The sequence below is a fragment of the Pseudochaenichthys georgianus genome, chromosome 22, assembly GCF_902827115.2.
Source record: "Pseudochaenichthys georgianus chromosome 22, fPseGeo1.2, whole genome shotgun sequence".
Classification (NCBI taxonomy): Eukaryota; Metazoa; Chordata; class Actinopteri; order Perciformes; family Channichthyidae; genus Pseudochaenichthys; species Pseudochaenichthys georgianus.
Genome location: NC_047524.1, coordinates 15,255,495 through 15,276,290, shown reverse-complemented (window position 1 = coordinate 15,276,290; position 20,796 = coordinate 15,255,495). Strand labels below are relative to the sequence as shown.

At 41.1% G+C, this 20,796-nt stretch overlaps 1 protein-coding gene across 1 annotated transcript in view; it reads left to right on the top strand.

Annotated features, from left to right (window-relative positions):
• tdrd9 (tudor domain containing 9) overlaps positions 1-20,796 on the top strand; it is a 49,490-nt gene that overhangs the window by 10,483 nt on the left and 18,211 nt on the right. Inside the window, exons 2-19 of the mRNA XM_034111617.1 lie at positions 2,031-2,113; positions 2,232-2,299; positions 2,684-2,905; positions 4,756-4,878; positions 5,443-5,523; positions 5,607-5,771; positions 5,864-5,970; positions 6,053-6,172; positions 17,737-17,821; positions 17,901-17,958; positions 18,062-18,166; positions 18,246-18,343; positions 18,439-18,570; positions 19,245-19,407; positions 19,575-19,638; positions 20,055-20,118; positions 20,231-20,275; positions 20,689-20,742. Coding sequence (XP_033967508.1) covers positions 2,031-2,113; positions 2,232-2,299; positions 2,684-2,905; positions 4,756-4,878; positions 5,443-5,523; positions 5,607-5,771; positions 5,864-5,970; positions 6,053-6,172; positions 17,737-17,821; positions 17,901-17,958; positions 18,062-18,166; positions 18,246-18,343; positions 18,439-18,570; positions 19,245-19,407; positions 19,575-19,638; positions 20,055-20,118; positions 20,231-20,275; positions 20,689-20,742 — 1,837 coding nt within the window. The remainder of the gene's footprint in view (positions 1-2,030; positions 2,114-2,231; positions 2,300-2,683; positions 2,906-4,755; positions 4,879-5,442; positions 5,524-5,606; positions 5,772-5,863; positions 5,971-6,052; positions 6,173-17,736; positions 17,822-17,900; positions 17,959-18,061; positions 18,167-18,245; positions 18,344-18,438; positions 18,571-19,244; positions 19,408-19,574; positions 19,639-20,054; positions 20,119-20,230; positions 20,276-20,688; positions 20,743-20,796) is intronic.

The window sequence follows — 20,796 nt, the reverse complement described above, 5'->3', positions numbered from 1 at the left end:
CTCACTTGTTCATTCAGGGTTTCATTTCTGAAATAGAACCCTGAATGAACAAGTGAGCAGTGAACATCAATACACATGAAAAGGAGGGTAAAACATAACTAAGTAAAACATAAAACATCAGTGCCAAACAATTAAAATGTAAACTTTAGAGTAGACTTGAAGTGTAATGAAAGACTTTAGCATAACTGAAGGGAAAAACATAAAACGCCACAGCGTCAGTTATGTCTTTCCACCGTTTGCTAGTCTTTTCATAAGGAGCCCCTTTATGAAATGCCTGCCCTATGGTTGCTCGCTGCAAAGAAAGGGGGCGGGGACTTTGGGAGCGTGTCAAACAACTCGGACTGAACGAAAGCAGAGGTGCGCTGACATTGTGAAATCGATCGGGCTTGATATATGGTGAAATTAAAATCAGTAGGTGAGGCTGGGGGAGCGGGAGGGGAAGAGGCTCTCCGTCCGCTGTCATAGCCCCCTGCGCCGCGCACGGAGAGCCTCTTCCCCTCCCGCTATTTTTTTTTTTTTTTATCACGATAGGACGATATCTCTGAAAAAGCATATCGTGGAGACCTAATATCGTCACGACGATATATATCGTCATATCGCCCACCCCTAACCAGAGTGTAGGAATAGGAATACTCTGTTAGTAAAAGTACTGCATTCAAAATGTTCCTCAAGTAAAAGTAGAAAAGTATTCTCATCAAAATATAGTGAAAGTAGCGACAGTAAAAGTAGTCGTTGTGCAGATTGGTCCATTTCAGAATAATATATATGATATGTTTTATAATGATTGATCATGAAAGTGTTCTCAATGCTGGTAAAGGTGCAGCTAGTTTGAATGAATGTGTATACTGCAGGGTAGCTTGTGGATTTACTCCAGGTGGAACTAAAGTCTGATTCAACACTTGATTAGATTTCACATCATTCATCCAGATCTGTGAAGTAACTAAAGGTATTAAATACATGTAGTGGAGTAAAAGTACACCATTTACCTATGAACTGTAGAGGAGAAGAAGAACAAAGTAGCAAAACATTGAAATACTTAAATAGGGTACAAGTATCTCAAAATTGTACCCAAGTATAGTACTTGAGTTTATGAATTTAGTTACTTTACACCAGATGCCATAAAGATAGAAAGACTCAGCCTTGCACAGAGGCATGACAATAGATTTTCAAAATGCTCAACAGTGCTGCCAAAATTATAAACTAACTGCTACAGAATTAAAATAAATGCTTTTATATATTTCTATTAGATGTGACTCTTTACCATTTCTGTTATTATTAACACTGTTGCTTTAGTTGTTTTGACTGCTAAAATCCTCTGTTATTCCTCATTTTAAAGCCGATATTCAGTGGGGTCGGGGGGCTCGGGTCCTTGTCACCTTTTCCATACCTGATGAGTTTGCATCCCAGATAATACTTAGTAAGGAGGCCATAATATTTTTGACTCATGGCTGAAGTTAAGTTTCTCCTCTCAAAAAAATGCATCTCAAAATGCATCAGATTGATGCTTTAAAATATGGAATATTCAAAATGTTCTTCCGGGGGAGCATGCCCCCGGACCCCCAAGAGGGATAATATCCTTCTCACCTTTTTCACCCCTGACCCGTTTTCATGCCTGTTAATGTTTATTTTATTATATCTTGTATTTATTTGAGTGAATATTCACAGTTTAATAATAATTAAAAACCCAAAACTAATAGTTTATGTTTTTTGAGTACTAGTACAGTAAAGTTAAAATACAGATTATTTCAGTTCATCGAAATGCTGCACCTTAATGTTTATTTGATTATATTTTGTATTTATTTGAGTGAATACATTATTCACAGTTTAATAATAATAATAATAAAAAAAACAAATATTTTATGTTTTGTGATAATTTTTTCTGCTGTACCGAAAACGTACCGAACCGTGACCTAAAAACCGAGGTACGTACCGAACTGAAATATTTGTGAACCGTTACACCCCTACTACACATTATTACATTCAGACATAACACGGCACCAATGTTTATGTTCTCTAATTTTTTGTTTCAGTCCATCAAACGTTCCTGATGAAGGCAGCCTGCAAAATGGAAACTCTAATGGAGGCCGGTTCCAGAGACCAGAATATGCACCGGGTAAGTATTTAACTTACTTCGATTTTTTTTCATACTCGCTTTCACTGCTACATATACCAGAGACCTGCATTTTGACTGTTTAACTCTGTTTGCTGCAAACTCACTTCTGTATCCTTAGGTATGGATACTCCTCCACTTGCCAGCTACGAGTACCCAAGCTTGCCCATAACCAAAAACAGACAGAAGGTATAATGTACCATTCCTACAACACATACCCACAACCCTATAGCCTGATGGCCTGAAAGTACACTCTCGTTCTCCTGTATTATTTTCTCTTTTTGTTCTGTTGGGAGTGTACTGACATGAATTAAAGTCCTCAGGACATTGGTGCACTTACTGGAGCTATTACTGTTTTCTCAAGATGAACTCAATGTCATTTAATGTTGCAGAACAGCTAACTTTAAATTCACTCGTTTAAACGTTTTTTGTGTGTCGTTCAAGCTGTCATTTGTCTCCTTAATGCAAATTATAAAGTGTTGACTGTCTGTAACTCATCAGCTTAGCACACCCATCTGCTCTACAATTTCATTTCAACTTGTTTTTGAAATGTGCGTGTGTGTTTGCTTCCAGCTGATTTCCCTCATAGAAAACAACTCTGTGGTGATCATACGAGGAGCCACAGGCAGTGGCAAGACCACCCAGGTGCCACAGTTCATTCTGGACCACTACAACAACAGAAATTCTGCCTGCAACATTGTGGTAACCCAACCACGCAAGATTGGTGCCACCAGTATTGCCCGATGGGTAGCCAAACAGCGGAAGTGTACCCTGGGTAGTCTGGTTGGATATCAGGTTAGTGCAACTTTTAAACAGAATCAGATTAACTTAAAGGTGACATGTCATGCTTTTCCGGTTATTACCCGTCCCCTTGTGTGTTATGAAGGTTTTTATGCATGTAAACGGTGTGCAGAGTCAAAACCCTCAAAGTACACCCTGTAGCGAGTAAAACTCTAACACAGAGAAGAACTCCCCAAAACGCCTCGTTGGTGAAACGTCATCATTCATTTGATTCTTCCGAGTACATCAGGACGTCATGTTGTAACCGGAACGAAATGGACCAATCCGTGGAGCCGTTACGTTAAGTCCGCGGAGCCGTTACGTTAAGCCCCCGCTGATTGGTCCAAATTAACCAATCCACGGACTTCCTCACACACACACACGCAGCTCAGCTGATGTCTCCTCCGGGCTGCTGCTGATAACAGACAGTTGGGATCGCGGCGAAATTCTCTCTGCAGACCCATTCTCACAGCGTTTATCAACCTTTTTCTTCTCAATATCAAGCCACACTTATTGTTTTTACTTCGGCTGAGACTGTGTGTGTGCTCAGGGTGAGTTTGGCTGTGTTTCGCTGTGTATCGCTAAACAAGAAAATCACACCTCCACGGAGCTCAGCGCGATTCACAACGTGAAACAATCGGACGTTGTGAATCACCCCGAGCACACACAAAGTCTCAGCCGAAGTAAAAACAATAAGTGTGGCTTGATATTGAGAAGAAAAAGGTTGATAAACGCTGTGAGAATGGGTCTGCAGAGAGAATTTCGCCACGATCGCAACTGTCTGTTATCAGCAGCAGCCCGGAGGAGACATCAGCTGAGCTGCGTGTGTGTGTGAGGAAGTCTGTGGATTGGTCAATCGGAGCACACTGGGCTCACAGGGAGGGGGGCAAGAGCTCCAACGAGCCGTTTAGTGGAGAGAGTGAATACACGTAGTTTACAGAGATGCTGTATGCGAAACAACGTGAGTTTGGAAAATTGCACAGTATTTTTCTATTGTAATATCCCTCAACAATGGTATTATGATCAGTAGAAAGGACCATGACATGTGACCTTTAAACTGTGCCGTACACCATACATACATGAACCTCTACATAACACCCGTACTAAAATTCCGTTTCAATAAAAAAAGGTGAAAAAAGAAAGGATTTTAACAGATTATATACCTGAACAAAAGCACTCATTGGACCTCTTTCAAAACTAAAAAAGAGTTTTAGAATGCTTATGTTAACAAGCCCTTTTTGCATTGTTGCCAGGATGTCTGGCTGTGTTATACAGAGCTCTGAAACAGCATATTTATTAATAACTGTTGTAGACTTTGGATCATTGTTAACACTTAGTGTTAGTAAGAGGTATACTTTTCCAGATATGCAAAATAATAAAACATGATGGTCTTGCATACTTAAAAGATGCTGTTTAGATGTTTGTCTCATTGTCCTTCAGTTATATATCTTTGCTTTAATCAAAAACATCTTCCATATTCCCTTTTCCTATTTCCTTTTGTGAAAGTCCTGCAGTCACTGAATGTAAAGTTCTGTTGGCAAACAAAAAAAGTATTTTCCTAAGTTCATGCACAGAGTAACACTCACTGGTAATTTTTCCAACAACAACCAAAATGATGGCATTGTCGATGTATATTTTTCAAAATCATGGAAAAAGTTGAAGCCTAAGCTACTATAGAGGAAGCATACTATGGCTTCTCCTGTTCCTCTTCTCAAGCAGTAGTTTACAACAGTGCATGAACATTGTACAAAACACCAAAAGGTGATGGTATTTCACTGCACTGAGCTAATGTTTTCTGATGATGCAATACAAGTATCCATAATGATTTTATTTTATAAATAACATTTGTTATATTTGTTTTTCAGGTTGGACTGGAAAAGATGGCTACTGAGCACACCCGGCTCATCTACATGACTACAGGAGTGCTGCTGCAAAAGCTGGTTGCAGCCAAATGCCTCACAGAGTTCTCCCACATCTTTGTCGACGAGGTGCTTAAATATATTGTTTTTGTAATTATGCTTCTGTCACATTATTTAATTTGGTTTTCCCATTCTAGTGAAAGCACTATCTCAGGAACACCGTGAGAGGATTTCTTCCAATGTTGCACAAATCTTCCCTTGAACTAATAAGAATGTGGGTGTCCAAAAATTGAGGTCACCAAGACCTCACAAAACACCATCAATCAAGAAACCACTTAATGACACTTTCACACATATATTTAATAGGATAAAAGTATGAAGTGATTACATTTAGGACAGATATAGATGTTCACTTCAATTTGACTTTTTGGCACGCAACCCTTTCCAAGCGGTAACTCTAGTTTTTAGTTAATGATAAAAATGCAATTCCCTCATGATGCACCATGTTTAGTTCAAGTTTACCTCTCTATTTAGTGTGCCTTAGTTTTCAATGTTATTTTGATGGTTTTTGGTTCTGCTGTGGTTTCATCAATATTATGTTTCAGTTAAGTTTCATTAGTTCTATTATATATTCATTGATCCTTGACAGTTTGGTGCAAATTGAGCCATTTAACTACTTTGCCTTTGCTCAAGGTTCATGAGCGCACTGAGGATATGGACTTTCTCCTGCTGGTTTTGAGAAAACTCCTTCATTCCAACTCTTGTTATGTCAAGGTAATTTCAAGATCAAGTTAAAATCCTCCTTTCTGTCCTCTTTTTTTACTGTTCAACCATCATAGGCCCTGTGCTTTTTTCAGATCATCCTCATGTCAGCCACCATTAACTGCAAACAGTTTTCTGACTACTTTGGCACCCCAATTCGTGGCAAAATGAACCCGGCCTACGTGTTTGAGGTGGAGGGGGCACCATACGTCATTGAGGAGTTTTATCGGGATGACCTTGAACGACTGTTTCAATACAGGGTAGGAAGATGGGAAATGTTTGCAGATGCTAGCGTTATCATTATTGACGGCGTGTAATTGATGGAAGAATTTTATGTGTGTCTCTGTATCAGGTAAATGAGTCGACAAATCTGGATGACCCTCACATTTCAGTGGAAATGTACAATCTTGCCATCAGTCTCATCCAGAGCTTTGATGAGTTGGAGGGCAAAGGTTCCAGGTAAAGCCATAATATTTTGTCACACCTGACAGCTTTAAAAATCGGGAGACACAGAAAGTAAAAATCTTGTTTGTTTGAGCAGCACAGCAGAGAACAAAGGGAAGATGACTTCCTCAGAGCGGGGCAGTGTGTTGGTGTTTCTCCCTGGTTTAGGTGAGATAAGCTACATGCAGGAGGCCTTGGCCAAGCTGGTCCACAAAAGGTGAGCTGTGATTATGTTTAATCTGTCTCTTTAGCTAATACAGGGATGCAAATTTGTCACCTTTCGGATAGGTAGTTTGTGTGATTCGTGTAGATCTGCAATACAAATATTGTTGGGATATGGGGGGGGGGGGGGGCCCGAAGTAATCTGCGGCTGCGAGCTGTTATGTGCCATCATGACGCGCATGGTGTTATGTTTTAATTAGGGCTGTCAAGTTAACGCGTTAATAACGTGTTAACGCAAAAAAAAATTAACGGCACTAATTATTTTAACGCGATTAACGCATGTGTATTTTTTTTCCTCGGCCGCCCCGTAGTTTCAGAGCGCATCGAGTTTAAAATACCATCTACAAGCTGATGCTGACAGCCCCGCTCCTGCCGCCCGCTTGTGGCAGACCACACTTCCACGCTCACCGGCAGGCACCGACTGGCCATCGAGAGGACCGGGAGGGTGTGTGTATGTGTGGCCCCAGCGAGCGAGCGAGAGACCTTACGTGCATTGTTGTTGTTAGCATCTGGTGCTAGCTAGCTGCGCTAACGGATATAAGGAGCTGTTTAAATGAAAACAGAGGAGCGCTCTATCCACACAACTGCGCCGAGCACTTGACTTTATGCAGGAAGCCAGACAGTGGGACATTGTACTAAAAGTCAGCACACTAGTGCAACATGATTGCAGCGTCCAGGCAGCTCCCGTTCGAGCATATGCCTTGAGTTGCACATGGCTCCAACGATCCATCACACACACACACACACACACACACACACACACACACACACACACACACACACACACACACACACACACACACACACACACACACACACACACACACACACACACACACACACACACACACACACACACACACACACACACACACACACACACACACACACACACACACACACACACACACACACACCAACACGTTCTCACTCCCATCCCGTCACATATTGACGGACGGTCAGGGCCCCTCCCCGTCGCTATATTACGTACAGGGTACCCTTTGCCCGTCAGGCTTCTACGGGCAGGGCGTCCCATAGACCTTCATTACGGACAGCGGACCCCTTGACCGTCACGCTTCTACGGGCAGGGCGTCCCATGGACCTTCATAATGCCTATTTTAAGGTTAATTTGGCCATTAAAATGCGTTTTGATGTCATTTTATGCGAGTAATGAGTTTTTATTTCTGATTATTTGTGCAGTACATGTACATGATGTTTAGTTTGCTAGTTATGACGAAGATTACTTCATGAATGCTAACGTTTTTTTGGTGGAAATGTGTTTTTTCACAGCAAAGTCACCCTCTGTACTTGGACTTATTGAGAGAATCTAAAGGCAAGAACATCCCAAATATTAATTTAGGTCTTTATTGTAGACCTTTAGTGTTGCCGTCTGTGAGGAAAATACATGGGGCTCAGAGCCTCGTATTTTTTAAATCTTTTTTTCCTTCTACAATTGTAATTTGTACTATGGTGTAGTTATGCAATGAATGAAAAACTTGGGTCACAGGTTCCTCAACAGTGCATTACAAGACATCTATCAATATGTGTGTACCTCCACCATTAAACTGTCATATTCGGCACATTTCTTATTCTATCTACATACATAAGAGTATAATCCATATGTATAATATCAGTTAAAATAAGTGCTTCAACATAGTTAACATTGCAGGAAAGCAAGACCTTAATCTGTTATTTAATGTTTAAATAAAGGTTAATTCGTTTTTCTGTTTTGCACCTCCTCCTATTAATATCTTTGTACATCATGCACTAAACTGTTTTATTGAAGAGATCACTTATAGTATCTTCTTGATTTTGTATATTCTATATTTCTATCACAGACCTTCTACTTTCCCCCTATGAAAGTATATGTACTCTTAATATTTTTTTAATCAAATATAACACATAAAAACAATAATTCAATAACGTGCTTTAACCACTACGCGGTGCACACAAGGTACACACAGACACTTGTATGTACAACATCTGAAGATGTGTAGTTTTATTCATGCTTTCACATAATTTTATACTTATACTTTATACTATATTTTATACTATTTCAGACTCAGTCTTTACATTCTTACATTCAAAATTCAATCCAATTCAAATCAGTAATATCTTTAAAAACTACAAGTCCTTTTATATCAGCTGTGCACCGTTATGGTGTAAATATAACCTATCTATGAATTATATCAAATGTAAAAGTCAGCCGAATTAGTGTTGATACTGCAAGGAGACGTATTGTGTGAAGAGAAATTGAAGATGTTTTTTAATTGTTGATATATTTATGATCCACGTCAAGTATTCAGTTTCGGCGGCATTTCTTCAGTTTTTCCAAAGGTCTTCTCATCAGGGCGCTATAAATAAAGAACTACGGCAGATCTGTAATATTTAATGCAGCCGAACCGTGTATTACAATGCCGTTATGTGATGACTTTCAAAGAGAAAAGCAAGAGCACTCGGAATTAAGTATTTTATTCTTTTAAAATGTTTTCCGGATTTCATATAATATAAACAGCAAATCCCAGCATGCATTGCGGATAAAACATCCAATCAGCGTAGCTGAGAATCTTGGGTAATCGCTCGAAATGCTACGTCTGTTTCCGGTTATTTTTATTTTATTGTTCCTGACGAACGCCAAAAAAGACCGAGACCCCCGTCATACTCCAGCTCTGCCTCTAACATAGAGGGCGGAGTTGTCGGGTTCAGGAGTTCCTCAAAGTGTTCCTTCCAACGCCCCAACACTCCATCAGTTGAGGTCAACAACGTCCCATCCTTACTGTACACAGCTTGGATGGTCCCCTGCTTCCCCCTCCTGAGGTGTCGGACAGTTTTCCAGAACAACTTTGGTGCCGCCCGAAAGTCCTTCTCCATGTCTTCTCCGAACTTCTCCCACACCCGCTGCTTTGCCTCGGCCACGGATGAGGCTGCTGCCCTTCGGGCCTGTCGGTACCTTGCAACTGCCTCGGGAGTCCCCTGGGATAACAAATCCCTGAAGGCCTCCTTCTGACTGACAGCCCTGGTTTTAATATATTAGAATGAAGCGCGAGCTGTGTGCTCGAGTCTTCCTGTCTGTCTGCTGATCTCTGCTGCTCCGCACGAGGGTCTAACTTCAGCAGCTACATTACCTACGGGTGCGTTCGTTAACAGTAAGTGTGCGGTCCGGAGTCACTGTGGCACAGACTGGACCGCTGGTGAACAGCTGTTAGAACGGCTGTTCACGTGTTCAGAGCAGAGCTCCCTGTCGGAGCGGCAGAGCGTGATGTGAACTGAAAAGTTTTTCTGTCGCAATATTATTTAAGGAATCGTTGAGCTAGCTACTGTAACTAGCATACATTGTCACTATCTGCTAACGTTAGCTTTAGCCTTGGTTTTCTAATAGTTTTTTTCATAAACTATAAACGGAGGTCGTATATATATTGTACTAGAGTAAAAGTAGAAGTACTCTGATCTTGTACTTTAGTAAAATTAGAATTACTCAGATCTTATACTATAGTAAAAGTAGAAGTACACAAATCTTGTACTTGAGTTAGAGTAGCAGTACCAGAGTGTAGGAATACTCTGTTACAAGTAAAAGTCCTGCTATCAAAATGTTACTCAAGTAAAAGTAGAAAAGTGTTATTATCAAAATGTACTTAAAGTAGCGAAAGTAGTCATTGTGCAGATTGGTCCATTTCAGAATAATATATATGATATGTTTTATAATGATTGATCATTAATGTGTTATCAAAGCTGGTAAAGGTGCAGCTAGTTTGAATGACTTTGTATACTGCAGGGTAGCTTGTGGATTTACTCCAGGTGGAACTAAAGTCTGATTTAACACTTGATTATATTTCACATCATTAATCCAGATCTGCAAAGTAACTAAAGGTAGTAAATACATGTAGTGGAGTAAAAGTACACCATTTACCCCTGAACTATAGTGGAGTAGAAGTACTAAGAAACTAAACATTGAAATACTTGTGGACCTATTATGCTATATTGGAAAAATATATTGTAGGGCCATACCTATACAAAACATGTCTGTGAAGTAGGGCTGTGCGATTATGGCAAAAATCATAATCACGATTATTTGGGTCAATAATTGATATCACGATTATTTTGACGATTATTCCACCATTTATTGAACTTTAAAACAAATAATATTTTACCAATAAACAAGATCAACAAATATGTTGGAGCGCAATTCCAAAACCATACTAAACATATATTAATATGATAAATACAAATAAATTAGACAAAAATAAATTAAATCAAATATGTTGTCACAACCTACTGAAAACTCCTTAACATAGCCAACATTTTGGTAAAACATATTCAACATATTCCACTCAGTTAAATGCTGAAGGCTGGCCAACCGTCATGGTCCAGAAGTAACAGGAAATAAATGTTGAACTACAATTTAAGACCAAATAAAAAATGTTTGGCCACCATGGCAAATGCTGGTAGGGCTGCTCATGTCATCTCTTATGCCCCTTTCACACCAGCGCCTTTTCAGCTCCGGCTCGGAGCTAGAGCCTGAAAAGCGCCGGGTTTTCCAGTTCACACCGGAGCTGCGCCGGCTCTTAGCTCCGGAATCCGCTTCATTTCCAGCTCCAAAAAATTGTCGGTCCAGAGGCAAGAGCTTTGGAGCTAAGAGGTGACGTCGCTTACGTCTCTCTTACGTCGAGGCGTGCAGGAAACTAAACCCACCTCCCATGGGTCGACTGTTATGCCTGCCTACAAGCAGTAGTGCCTATAAACACACTTTATAAAGTCAGGCAACACTAACCAGGCTTCGTGTGATTCTGTTTATTTGTGCCTTACTTTGACCATCCGTTCGCTGTTATCGATCATTGTGGAGAGAGGCAGACGTGTTGTTTTGTATTATTGCAGCTATCGGATGCAAGTAGTCAGTTTAGCTTCGGTTGCTATGCTAACATCACCCGTTTTATACCAGAGAAACTTTCATAACAGCGTTGTGATACCAAACAGTGTCAATTCAGACTGACACACATTCACTTAGGCTAAGGGGAACTAGGGATATGCATCAGCTGCTTGTGTGAGTCGGACAGTGAATACTTTAGAGCGGCCGCTGCAGTGTGAGCTAACCGGGAGCTAACGGGAGAATAAACTCCTGTGGAAGAGCAGCCAGCACTGCAGCGGTCGGTAAATGCTGCAGAAACACATTAATAAACAATGAACCACGGCACTCTGGAGAAAAGTATAAGGTTGGAGAAGTCGTTATTCAATTTATTCTGGCTTCGTGTGATTAAAAGCAACACGATCATCGATCCGACGCAGTTGTTGTTGTTCTTGTGAGCTGCCGTTGGGGGGCAAATCAGCGATGTAAACGGTGACGTCATGACGCAGCAAGGGCAGCTCTGGGGCGCCAGTGGGCGGTGTGCACAGAGCGGGAGCTGAAAAGGGAAACTGGAGCTGAACCAGAAAAGCTCCCGCTCGGAGCTAGAAACTGAAAAGCGCTGGTGTGAAAGCCGCATTAAAGATTTTTTGCAAGAAACACCAGCCTGTTTACATGGTCTGGTTTCAGAGATGAGCACAGGCAGGTGACAAGCCACCTGTACTGAAGACCCTCTCTGAAGAGGAACTTGTGGCAGTGCTGCCACATATGACACAGGAAAAAAAGAAAAGACTCTGAACCCTTTCTTTGCCATTATATAAAAATAGTGTTGCTACAAAAGTATAAATTAGGCTAATAAGACAACTCCGATCTGAAGCTACACAGGAATCTGCTGCCAAAGTGCAATAAAAAAAGACAAAATTAATAGAATCAAACCCATTTTTTGTTGCATTTTATTAGAGTATAAAAAGAAATGCTTTTTTAAAATAGGATGCAAGCAACACTAGTTTCTTAACCTGAATTGATAATAGACTATAATCAATTTAAACAGAACAGATCTTAATGTTTGCATTCTTATACCATTTTGTATAATAATTATAATGAATAAGTTCAAACAAACTAAAACTTACAGCTGATTAATAACGGTATCTAACTTGAGTTTTTATTATATCAAAAACCTGTTGAAATGCTACTGTTATTTTTACTGTCCCCCAAAAGCGGCCTCTAGGAAAGCTTCTTTCACAACTTCGCCGTCTTTGAAAGACTTCATGTGTTTCGCAAGAACGTGACTGTCACGATAAGATGCTATGGTAGCAGCCTTGCTCTTGTTGTTGGGCCTGGTGAAAATGGACTGCTGTGAATTTAGCTGTCCTTTCAGGTCCCTCCCCTTTTGGGAGCATAAGGCAAGTTTATTTATATAGCACCTTTCAACACAAGGCAATTCAAAGTGCTTTACAAAAAACAAAAGACATTAAGAAAATGGCATTTAAAATCAGTTATTAAAAAGAAAAGATAATAAAATAAACATTAAAAGAAAAAATACATGGATAAAAGTTACAGTGCAGTCTAAGATATGAATAGTTCAATTAAAAGCAGCGACAAAGAGAAAAGTCTTCAGCCTGGATTTAAAAGTAGTCAGAGTTGCAGCGGACCTGCAGGTTTCTGGGAGTTTGTTCCAGATATTTGGAGCATAATAACTGAACGCTGCTTTTCCATGTTTAGTTCTGACTCTGGGGACAGAAAGCTGACCAGTCCCTGAAGACCTGAGAGATCTGGATGGTTCATAATTTAGCAGTAGGTCAGAAATGTATTTTGGGCCTAAACCATTCAAAGCTTTATAAACCAGCAGCAGTATTTTGAAATCTGTTCTTTGACACACAGGAAGCCAGTGTAAAGACTTCAGAACAGGAGTGATGTGATCCACTTTCTTACGGTACGTCCACACAGCAGCTTTTCAAAAATCTTGAAAATCTTGGAGCTGGGCGTGTCTGACAGCTTGGGGATTTTTTGAGAGCAATGCGACCAACAACCAATCACATGAATCTCCCGCCCCCGACATACAAAGCAAAAAATCCCGGGGATTTTATGCGAGCAATATATAAACTCCCCAAACAGACGAAAACCTACCAGTTTCACCCACTGTCTCTGCCACCTCCCTCCATGCCTGGTTCCTCCGGTTTGTATCCCGTTAATAGTTCTGGTCGTAAAGAACCGGGTGATTTGCTACCGTAATTTCTCGTTTGGAATATGAGGAAATGAACTGCGGTCTGGTTCTCCCTGCTTACACGCGGTTTGATTGGCTAGCGCTTCTACTGTCAGATTTGCATAAACGTGATTTGATTGGCTGACGCTTCCAGCTCAGCTTCAAAAGTTGAACATTGATCAACTTTTGAATCCTGGAAATCTTTGCTTCGCTCCCCCACAATGCAGTTAGGCGAAAAGCAAGGCAAAGTGACGTCATCCCCATTCAAAGTCAATGGGCAGAGAAGAGCTGGAAGCGGTGGAAGATTCGTCTAAAGCTGCTGTGTGGACGTACCGTTAGTGTTAGTGAGGACTCGAGCAGCAGCGTTCTGAATTAGCTGCAGCTTTCTAATAGATTTTTTTAGTGAGACCTGTAAAGACACCATTGCAGTAGTCCAGTCTACTGAAGATAAAAGCATGGACAAGTTTTTCCAAATCCTGCTGTGACATTAGTCTTTTAATCCTAGATATATATTCTTTAGGTGATAGTAGGCTGATTTAGTAACTGTTTTAATGTGACTGTTGAAACTCAGGTCAGAGTCCATGAGATTTCTGGCTTTATCTGTTGTTTTGAACATTGCAGACTGAAGCGTAGGGCAGAATTAGATGGAATTCCGTCTCGTAGCTTTTGTGCATTGCTTTGAAAGCCGCTCCTAAATGACCCTTCTTCGATAAAGCCACACTCGCATTGCAGATGAGACAGATGGACTTTGAATTGGAATAATATAATTAAAAAAAAAAATCATCCCACTCGGAGTGAAAATTATATATTTAGGGCTTTTTTGCTTCTGCCATAATTGCGGTCTTGTGTGTGCGGACTGTCACTCCTGTTGACACGGACAACGTCAGCGAACTGGTGCCCACTGCCCACCAGCCACGCCCCGGCACATGGGGTGACGCCGGCCAATCACAAAGCTTTGATGCGTTCAAGTTAGGGGTGTAACGGTTCACAGAAGTCACGGTTCGGTTCGTACCTCGGTTTGGAGGTCACGGTTCGGTACGGTTCGGTACAACATGAAAAAGCAAAAAAAAGTCCCAAATGCGTAATTCCAGGTTTGTTGTTATTTATTTTTGAACAGTAGTGCAAGTTTCAGTTTCAAAATAAGGAACTCTGACATTTTGAATAATTAACTGTATTAAACAGTTAAAAACAAACCACAAACAGCACCACACACTCAGATGGCCATAGTATCTATAATGGCTGATGTCAAACTAAAAGGTTTCATCAAGCTGTAAAACTAAAAAGAATGTCTTGAAAATATTACATCATAAATAATAAGAAAGTGTTTCCAGAGCGCAAAGTCGTTGAAAAATATTATCCCAAAAGCTTCCGTTATTTATTTTGGTTTCACGGCTTTCATGTCTCTTGGCTTCTTAAAAACAGCGGGGATCAGCTGTTGAACTGCTGTTGTCTTTTGCCAGGCTCCGGTGATTGGCAAATCTGGGTGATGCCTTCTGATATGATTTAGCATGTTTGGCTTGTGTTACCATTAGCATACCGCACCGCTATCGAACAACGCAGACACACCGTCCTCTTCCGATCCACCACTCGCACACATCATCGTTAGTGTAGTCCACAGGGAACCCGAAATGTTCCCACACAGCTGATTTAAAAGAAGCAGGTGGGTTCTTACTCCTGTGTGTTATCTGAAATCGCCATACTAACTTTTCTTCTTCTTGTATTTAGTTCGTTTTGTTGTTGTTTCTTCTTGTTCTTCATTTGTTGTTTAAGGGCGGCTGGCAAACAGCTTTTAGGCGCAATACCGCCCCCTGGATTATATATAGTGAAGTGGATACTGCCCTGAATGACAGACTGTCAACCGTGACGGTACGGGACGAATACGGATACCGTTACACCCCTAGTTCAAGTGCATTATTCTGGCACAGGAAGATTATGTTACAGGACATTAACGATAAAACAGAATATTGTTCTATTTTTAGACACATCTCGCAATCGACTGGGAATCTCCCCGCGACCCTTCTTTTTAACGAGTTGCTGCTCTTGTTCTGACATCTTCGCTCGCGCTGAACACTCACAACACATGTCACTCCCACGTGGCCGAGTGGGCTTTTTGGGAGTGGCGAAAGCGCACCCAGCAAAATAATCGTATTTTGTAAATTATGCTGTTTTCATAATCGTCGCAAGCCATAATTGTAATGGCGATTAAAATACGATTAATTGCACAGCCCTACTGTGAAGTTTTTTGTTTAAAATACCAAACAGTTCACCCATTGTAGCCATCCCTCATACTGCTCATACCCCTCTTTTGAAGCCCAGTTAGAGAAATGCGGATTTTGGGTCCTTAGCTTGAAAAAAGAAGAAGAGAGGAGGCGGAGCTAATGTTTGATCAGAATTCTACTGGAGATAAAGTTAAATTCGGTTGTGATAAAACGCCATCCTGTTCTAAACCACATCAAAGATTATTTCTGAAACAGTATGGAGCTCAAATGCTTTTTCTCTTGCGGGTTATATCACAAGGTGAGTTCTTTTTTTATTTCCTGATTTTTAAACACATGTGCTCTACAGTACAGGTTAGCTCTGAGTGTTAGCGAGGCTTGCTAATTTAAACAAAGACGAGATTACGTCCAAAACACGTCAGGCATTGTTTCTGATAGCAACTTTCTGTGGGTCCGCTGCCGATTTGACGTCAGATCGGCAGCAAATCTGTATCCGCTCGTTGTACACCCGTTTTTAAAAGATTTGGGTACGGAGGAAAAGAGAGAGGGTTTTATTTTCTGACGCTGCGTGAGTACCCCGACGCACCAGGGACACATATTTATGTATAAAATAAATCACAAAGTGCATTTTGCATGATAGGTCCCCTTTAAGTATAGTACAAGTATCTCAAAATTGTACCCAAGTATAGTACGAAACAGAGGTGGGACCAAGTCATTGTTTTGCAAGTCCGAGTCAAGTCTCAAGTCTTTGCGCTCAAGTCCGTCTCAAGTCTTTGCGCTCAAGTCCAAGTCGAGTCTCAAGTCAGGTTGGGCAAGTTCAAGTCAAGTCCAAGTCCTAAACTTTGACAAAACGAGTCATAAACAAGTCATTATGTGTTTTTCACCAAATGTAATGACATCGATCAACAGAATAATACTTAATAATCAAACTGCTCTTTATTAGTCACATTAATAATTTAATAATCCATTTTCTCTCTGCTGGTAAAGTAACGTGTGTGTTTCTATTTTAAGAGGGATCAGTAAGTTAAGGCTACCGTGACGGTTTGATTCAGAAGGAGTTTAATGTATAAGATCCCTGATGTTGAGGTGACCAGAATGTTTATTTCCACTGTGTACAACATGTTATAAGGGACCCACAATCTATCTTTATGCCTGGGATAATGTTCAGCGAGGCCGTCTCTATGGGGAAAAGAACACCTGCATCTAGATCCCTCTGCAAGTGGTACTTTAACTATATTTTGATGCTAATACTTTTCTACTTTTACTTGTAACATTTTGAATGCAGGACTTTTTATTGTAACCGAGTATTCCTACACTCTGGTGCTTTTGTACTCAAGTACAAGATCTGAACTTCTCTCACCTCTGAAAGTAAATCCTGAGTGGTTACCAAAATAAAGGTAACCAAAAAAGGTTATTTTTATTTTACAAATCCTGCACTCAGCTTTGATTTCTCCAATATCATTGAAATGCAGCCAGATGCTGCTTCTTTTTTCGGTTTTCGCTAATTTCTTGACTTTTTCCAATCCGTCTCCCCGTCGCTCTGTGCAGCTGGCCTGTACCACTACACCTTCTGTGCCCCCCACCCTTCTTTCACATAATGGTATGATCCTAGTGTGTCCTCGCATATGATTGGCCGCTTGGTGGCCCAGCTAAATAAAGTCCCGCCCCTGCCTGCAAGGATTGTCAGCAAGAGTAGGAGCGGCTGAAGATTCTGCTCTCCATAGACGGAAGTCTTTTCTTCTAGCGGCAGCTCGCGATCGGCGTGTTGGAGACCTCTGAATTAAATGATCAAGTCACCTCAAGTCAGAAGGCTCGAGTCCAAGTCAAGTCCCGAGTCATTGGTGTTCAAGTCCAAGTCGAGTCGCAAGTGTTTTGTGATTTTGTCAAGTGGAGTCTCAAGTCATCAAATTGGTGACTCGATTCTGACTCGGGTCCAAGTCATGTGACTCGAGTCCACACCTCTGGTACTAAATATGGAGTTTGGACTGCTACTTGGAGAGGTCCCAGTTCACCTCCTGGGCCCTGCTGTGGTGCCCTTGAGCAATGCACCGGACACCCTCCCATAACGTTTCTGTTATTATTACCACTGCTGCTTCAGTTGTTCTGACTGCTAAAATCCTGTGTTATTCCTCATTTTAAAGCCAATATTCCGTGGGGGGGTCGGGGGGCTCGGATCCTTGTCCCCTTTTTCATACCTGATGAGTTTGCATCCCTGTAATACCTATTGCTTTTGTCTTGTTAACTTTTTATACTTTCTAGGTGTGATCAACCTTGACTCTTATAATGAATGACTTTCTCTTCAGATTGCAGGTTTATCCTCTGCACTCCTCTGTGACTCTAGAGGAGCAGAACAGCGTGTTTCTGTCCCCTGTCCCTGGATACAGAAAGGTAAGAAAAAAAACATTTACCTTATTGGTCTTATGTGTTTCTGGTAAGTGCCAGCCCAATGATCTCTTCATCTTTACAGGTCATCCTTTCCACCAACATTGCTGAGAGTTCGGTGACTGTCCCAGATGTCAAATATGGTGAGTGTTCTTGTCCTCAACTAGGATTTATGTATTGGCTGAATGTGTGATCAATAACAATAATATCTAAAATGTGATTGCTGCATTTTATTTGTCATCACAGTGATTGATTTCTGCCTGGCCCGTCACATGGTCTGCGATCAAGATACCAACTATCAGTCTCTGCGCCTCACCTGGGCATCCAAAACCAACTGCAACCAGCGTCGGGGTACAATATACCTACAGCTCAGAAGTGTACCTCTCATTTCTGTCCTTCAACACTTTGAACTCTTTCCTCTCTCTGTCAGGTAGGGCAGGTCGAGTGTCAAAGGGCTACTGCTACCGCCTTGTGACCAAAGAGTTCTATAAGAATGAAATCCCAGACTACATGGTCCCTGAGATGCTGGTAAGAGAACGTACACATAACCAGAGTTTTTTTATTCTTTATTTGATTCGACCCCTAAGACAGCTAATCTGCGCTACTCTTTGCCTTACTCTCAGCTCGCCCCGCTGTCCAACATCATGCTGAAGGTGAAGCTGCTGGACATGGGAGATCCCCGCTCCATCCTCTCCACGGCACTCTCACCCCCCAACCTTGGTGACATAGTGAGGACAGTGCTGCAGCTCAAAGAGGTCAATACATACAGATGTATCATTCGTCTCTTAGAGAGCCATTACTGTTAAGTCAAGTACTTATGAATGTGTGGCTGTAAGGATGTATTAGAGCGAGCTGCTGACCACCCAGCTCTGTCACACAGTATTAGACCAGGAGTTCTCTCTACGGGAGCTTTGTGTCAGCCAGAGTCTGCATAAATATGTAAGGTGAGAGTAATGAAGGGCAGTGCTGTGTCAGTGTACTGTCTTTCAAAATTAGCAAAACAAATCAAAATCAGTGACAGACAAACGTAGATAAAAATAGCTTTGATCAAAAAAGTTTAAAATGTATTTATCAAAAGAGTTAACTTTAAAAGATGTTATTGTATTTGAACATAACTTGATATTCTTGTACAAGGAGCTTGGACAAGCCTCAAAACTGCCAACCTTAGTCCTCATCATTTCAAAACTGTTGGACCATCTCTTTCTGACAATCTGAGGCTAGACAACCTGCAATTTGGCAAATGTAAAACCATGAAGTGTGATTAATATAGCAAGTCAACTTTACAACGCATTCTAAAACAAAAAAAGTAATTTAAGTATCAGCCTTTTTTATGTCTAAATCCAAGCAACGGACAAACTATTATTCTGAGATGAGGTTTTCGTGGTTGATTGGAGGTATAAATAATATAGCTGGGTCTTTCCCTCTCTAGATTGGTGCACTATCTGCGAAAAGTGATGGCACGGGTCAAAATGACGATGGCGAGCTAACGTTCCTGGGCCGAGTGCTGGCCCACCTGCCTGTGGACCTGTGCCTTGGGAAGATGATTGTCCTGGGACACATCTTCGGCTGCCTGGACGAGTGCCTCATCATAGGTCAGTCTGTTATTATGCTACTGGAAGAGACCTCCGTTTTGGCAAATGCATGTCATGACAGCAATCTTGCTAATGGGTTTGTGAACATAACAACAAACCATAAATAATGAGGTTATGCTTTTTCATGGGCTGTTTGCAATAACAACAATAACTTCTCTTATGCTCAGCTGCCTCGCACTCTCAGAAGAGTTTCTTTGCCATACCATCCATGCAGCAGCTGGCCGGCCACAGGTGAGTCACATCCATCAGCTGAGTCACTGACTGCCAGTCTGTCGGTCTGGATCACTTTCATGTTCCACCAAAGTGGCATTAGGTATTTCTCAACTCTATTAGTCCTATATTTTCTTGTCTAATGGGGACAACAAAGATTGCCTTTGCCTTTGTTGAAAGTTGTCTGACAACATTATAGAAAAATACACATTTTCTTAAAACCTGCTTTTCACAGTAAGATAACTGAATGTTTTGGCAAATCGGAGCACAAACATACTGTATGTTCTTGCAGTTCCCGTGTAGAGGCCTACAAGGCCCAGGCTGCAGACCTGTAACATGTTTTCATCAATCTCCTTACAGTCTGCAAACAGATATTTGCTCTGTGTAATGTATGTTTTTTTCTTCTTCTGAACAATGAATAATATTTGTTATTCTAGGAGCAAGTTGGCCTTTGCTCGTGGTGCGCAAAGTGATTCTATAAGTTTCGTCAATGTCTTCAAGGTAATGTGCTTGTTAGCAGGTCAGCAGCAAGTCCAACCACGTTCAATGGATTTACATATTTGCCTGATGGCTGCTGTTTATAAAACCCTTTCCTGTTTTTTCTTCCTGTCAGGCATGGCACTCATCCAAAAAGAAAGGACAGCTGAGACATCCAAAGGTGAAGAAAACAACACCAAACATCAGCTTCGAATCAACAAACACGGAACAAAAGACGCTAGTTTCTTTTCCTTTTGTGCTACTGTTGTTGTACAGAGCCAACCTTTGACAATAAGTCAATCATCCTAAATGATTTTAAAGATTAGTATCGTCGTACAGTTAATTACACTGACCTATTTAGTAATACATATACATAGCACTGTACAAAGGAAACTTATCACGCTTCAGCTGACTACTGCTAAACGCTGTGTGAGCGTTGTCTCTTTTAAGATGGTTGGACAAAAGCCTATGTTAACATTTCAACTATTTACTATTTACTTTTATTTTGGCTGTGAGAATCAGTGGCACACTCTCTTTTGTTCTGTGTTTATCCTTGAAGTTAATGTTTTCTTTGCCCCTGCTACTTCTACTTAGGACGAGCTGGACTGGGGAAAGGAGAACTTCATTCAGATCAAGAGGATCAGGGAGGTACAGAGATCAAGCCGAGAGATGGGTCATATTACAGGAAGTCTTTGTCATCAA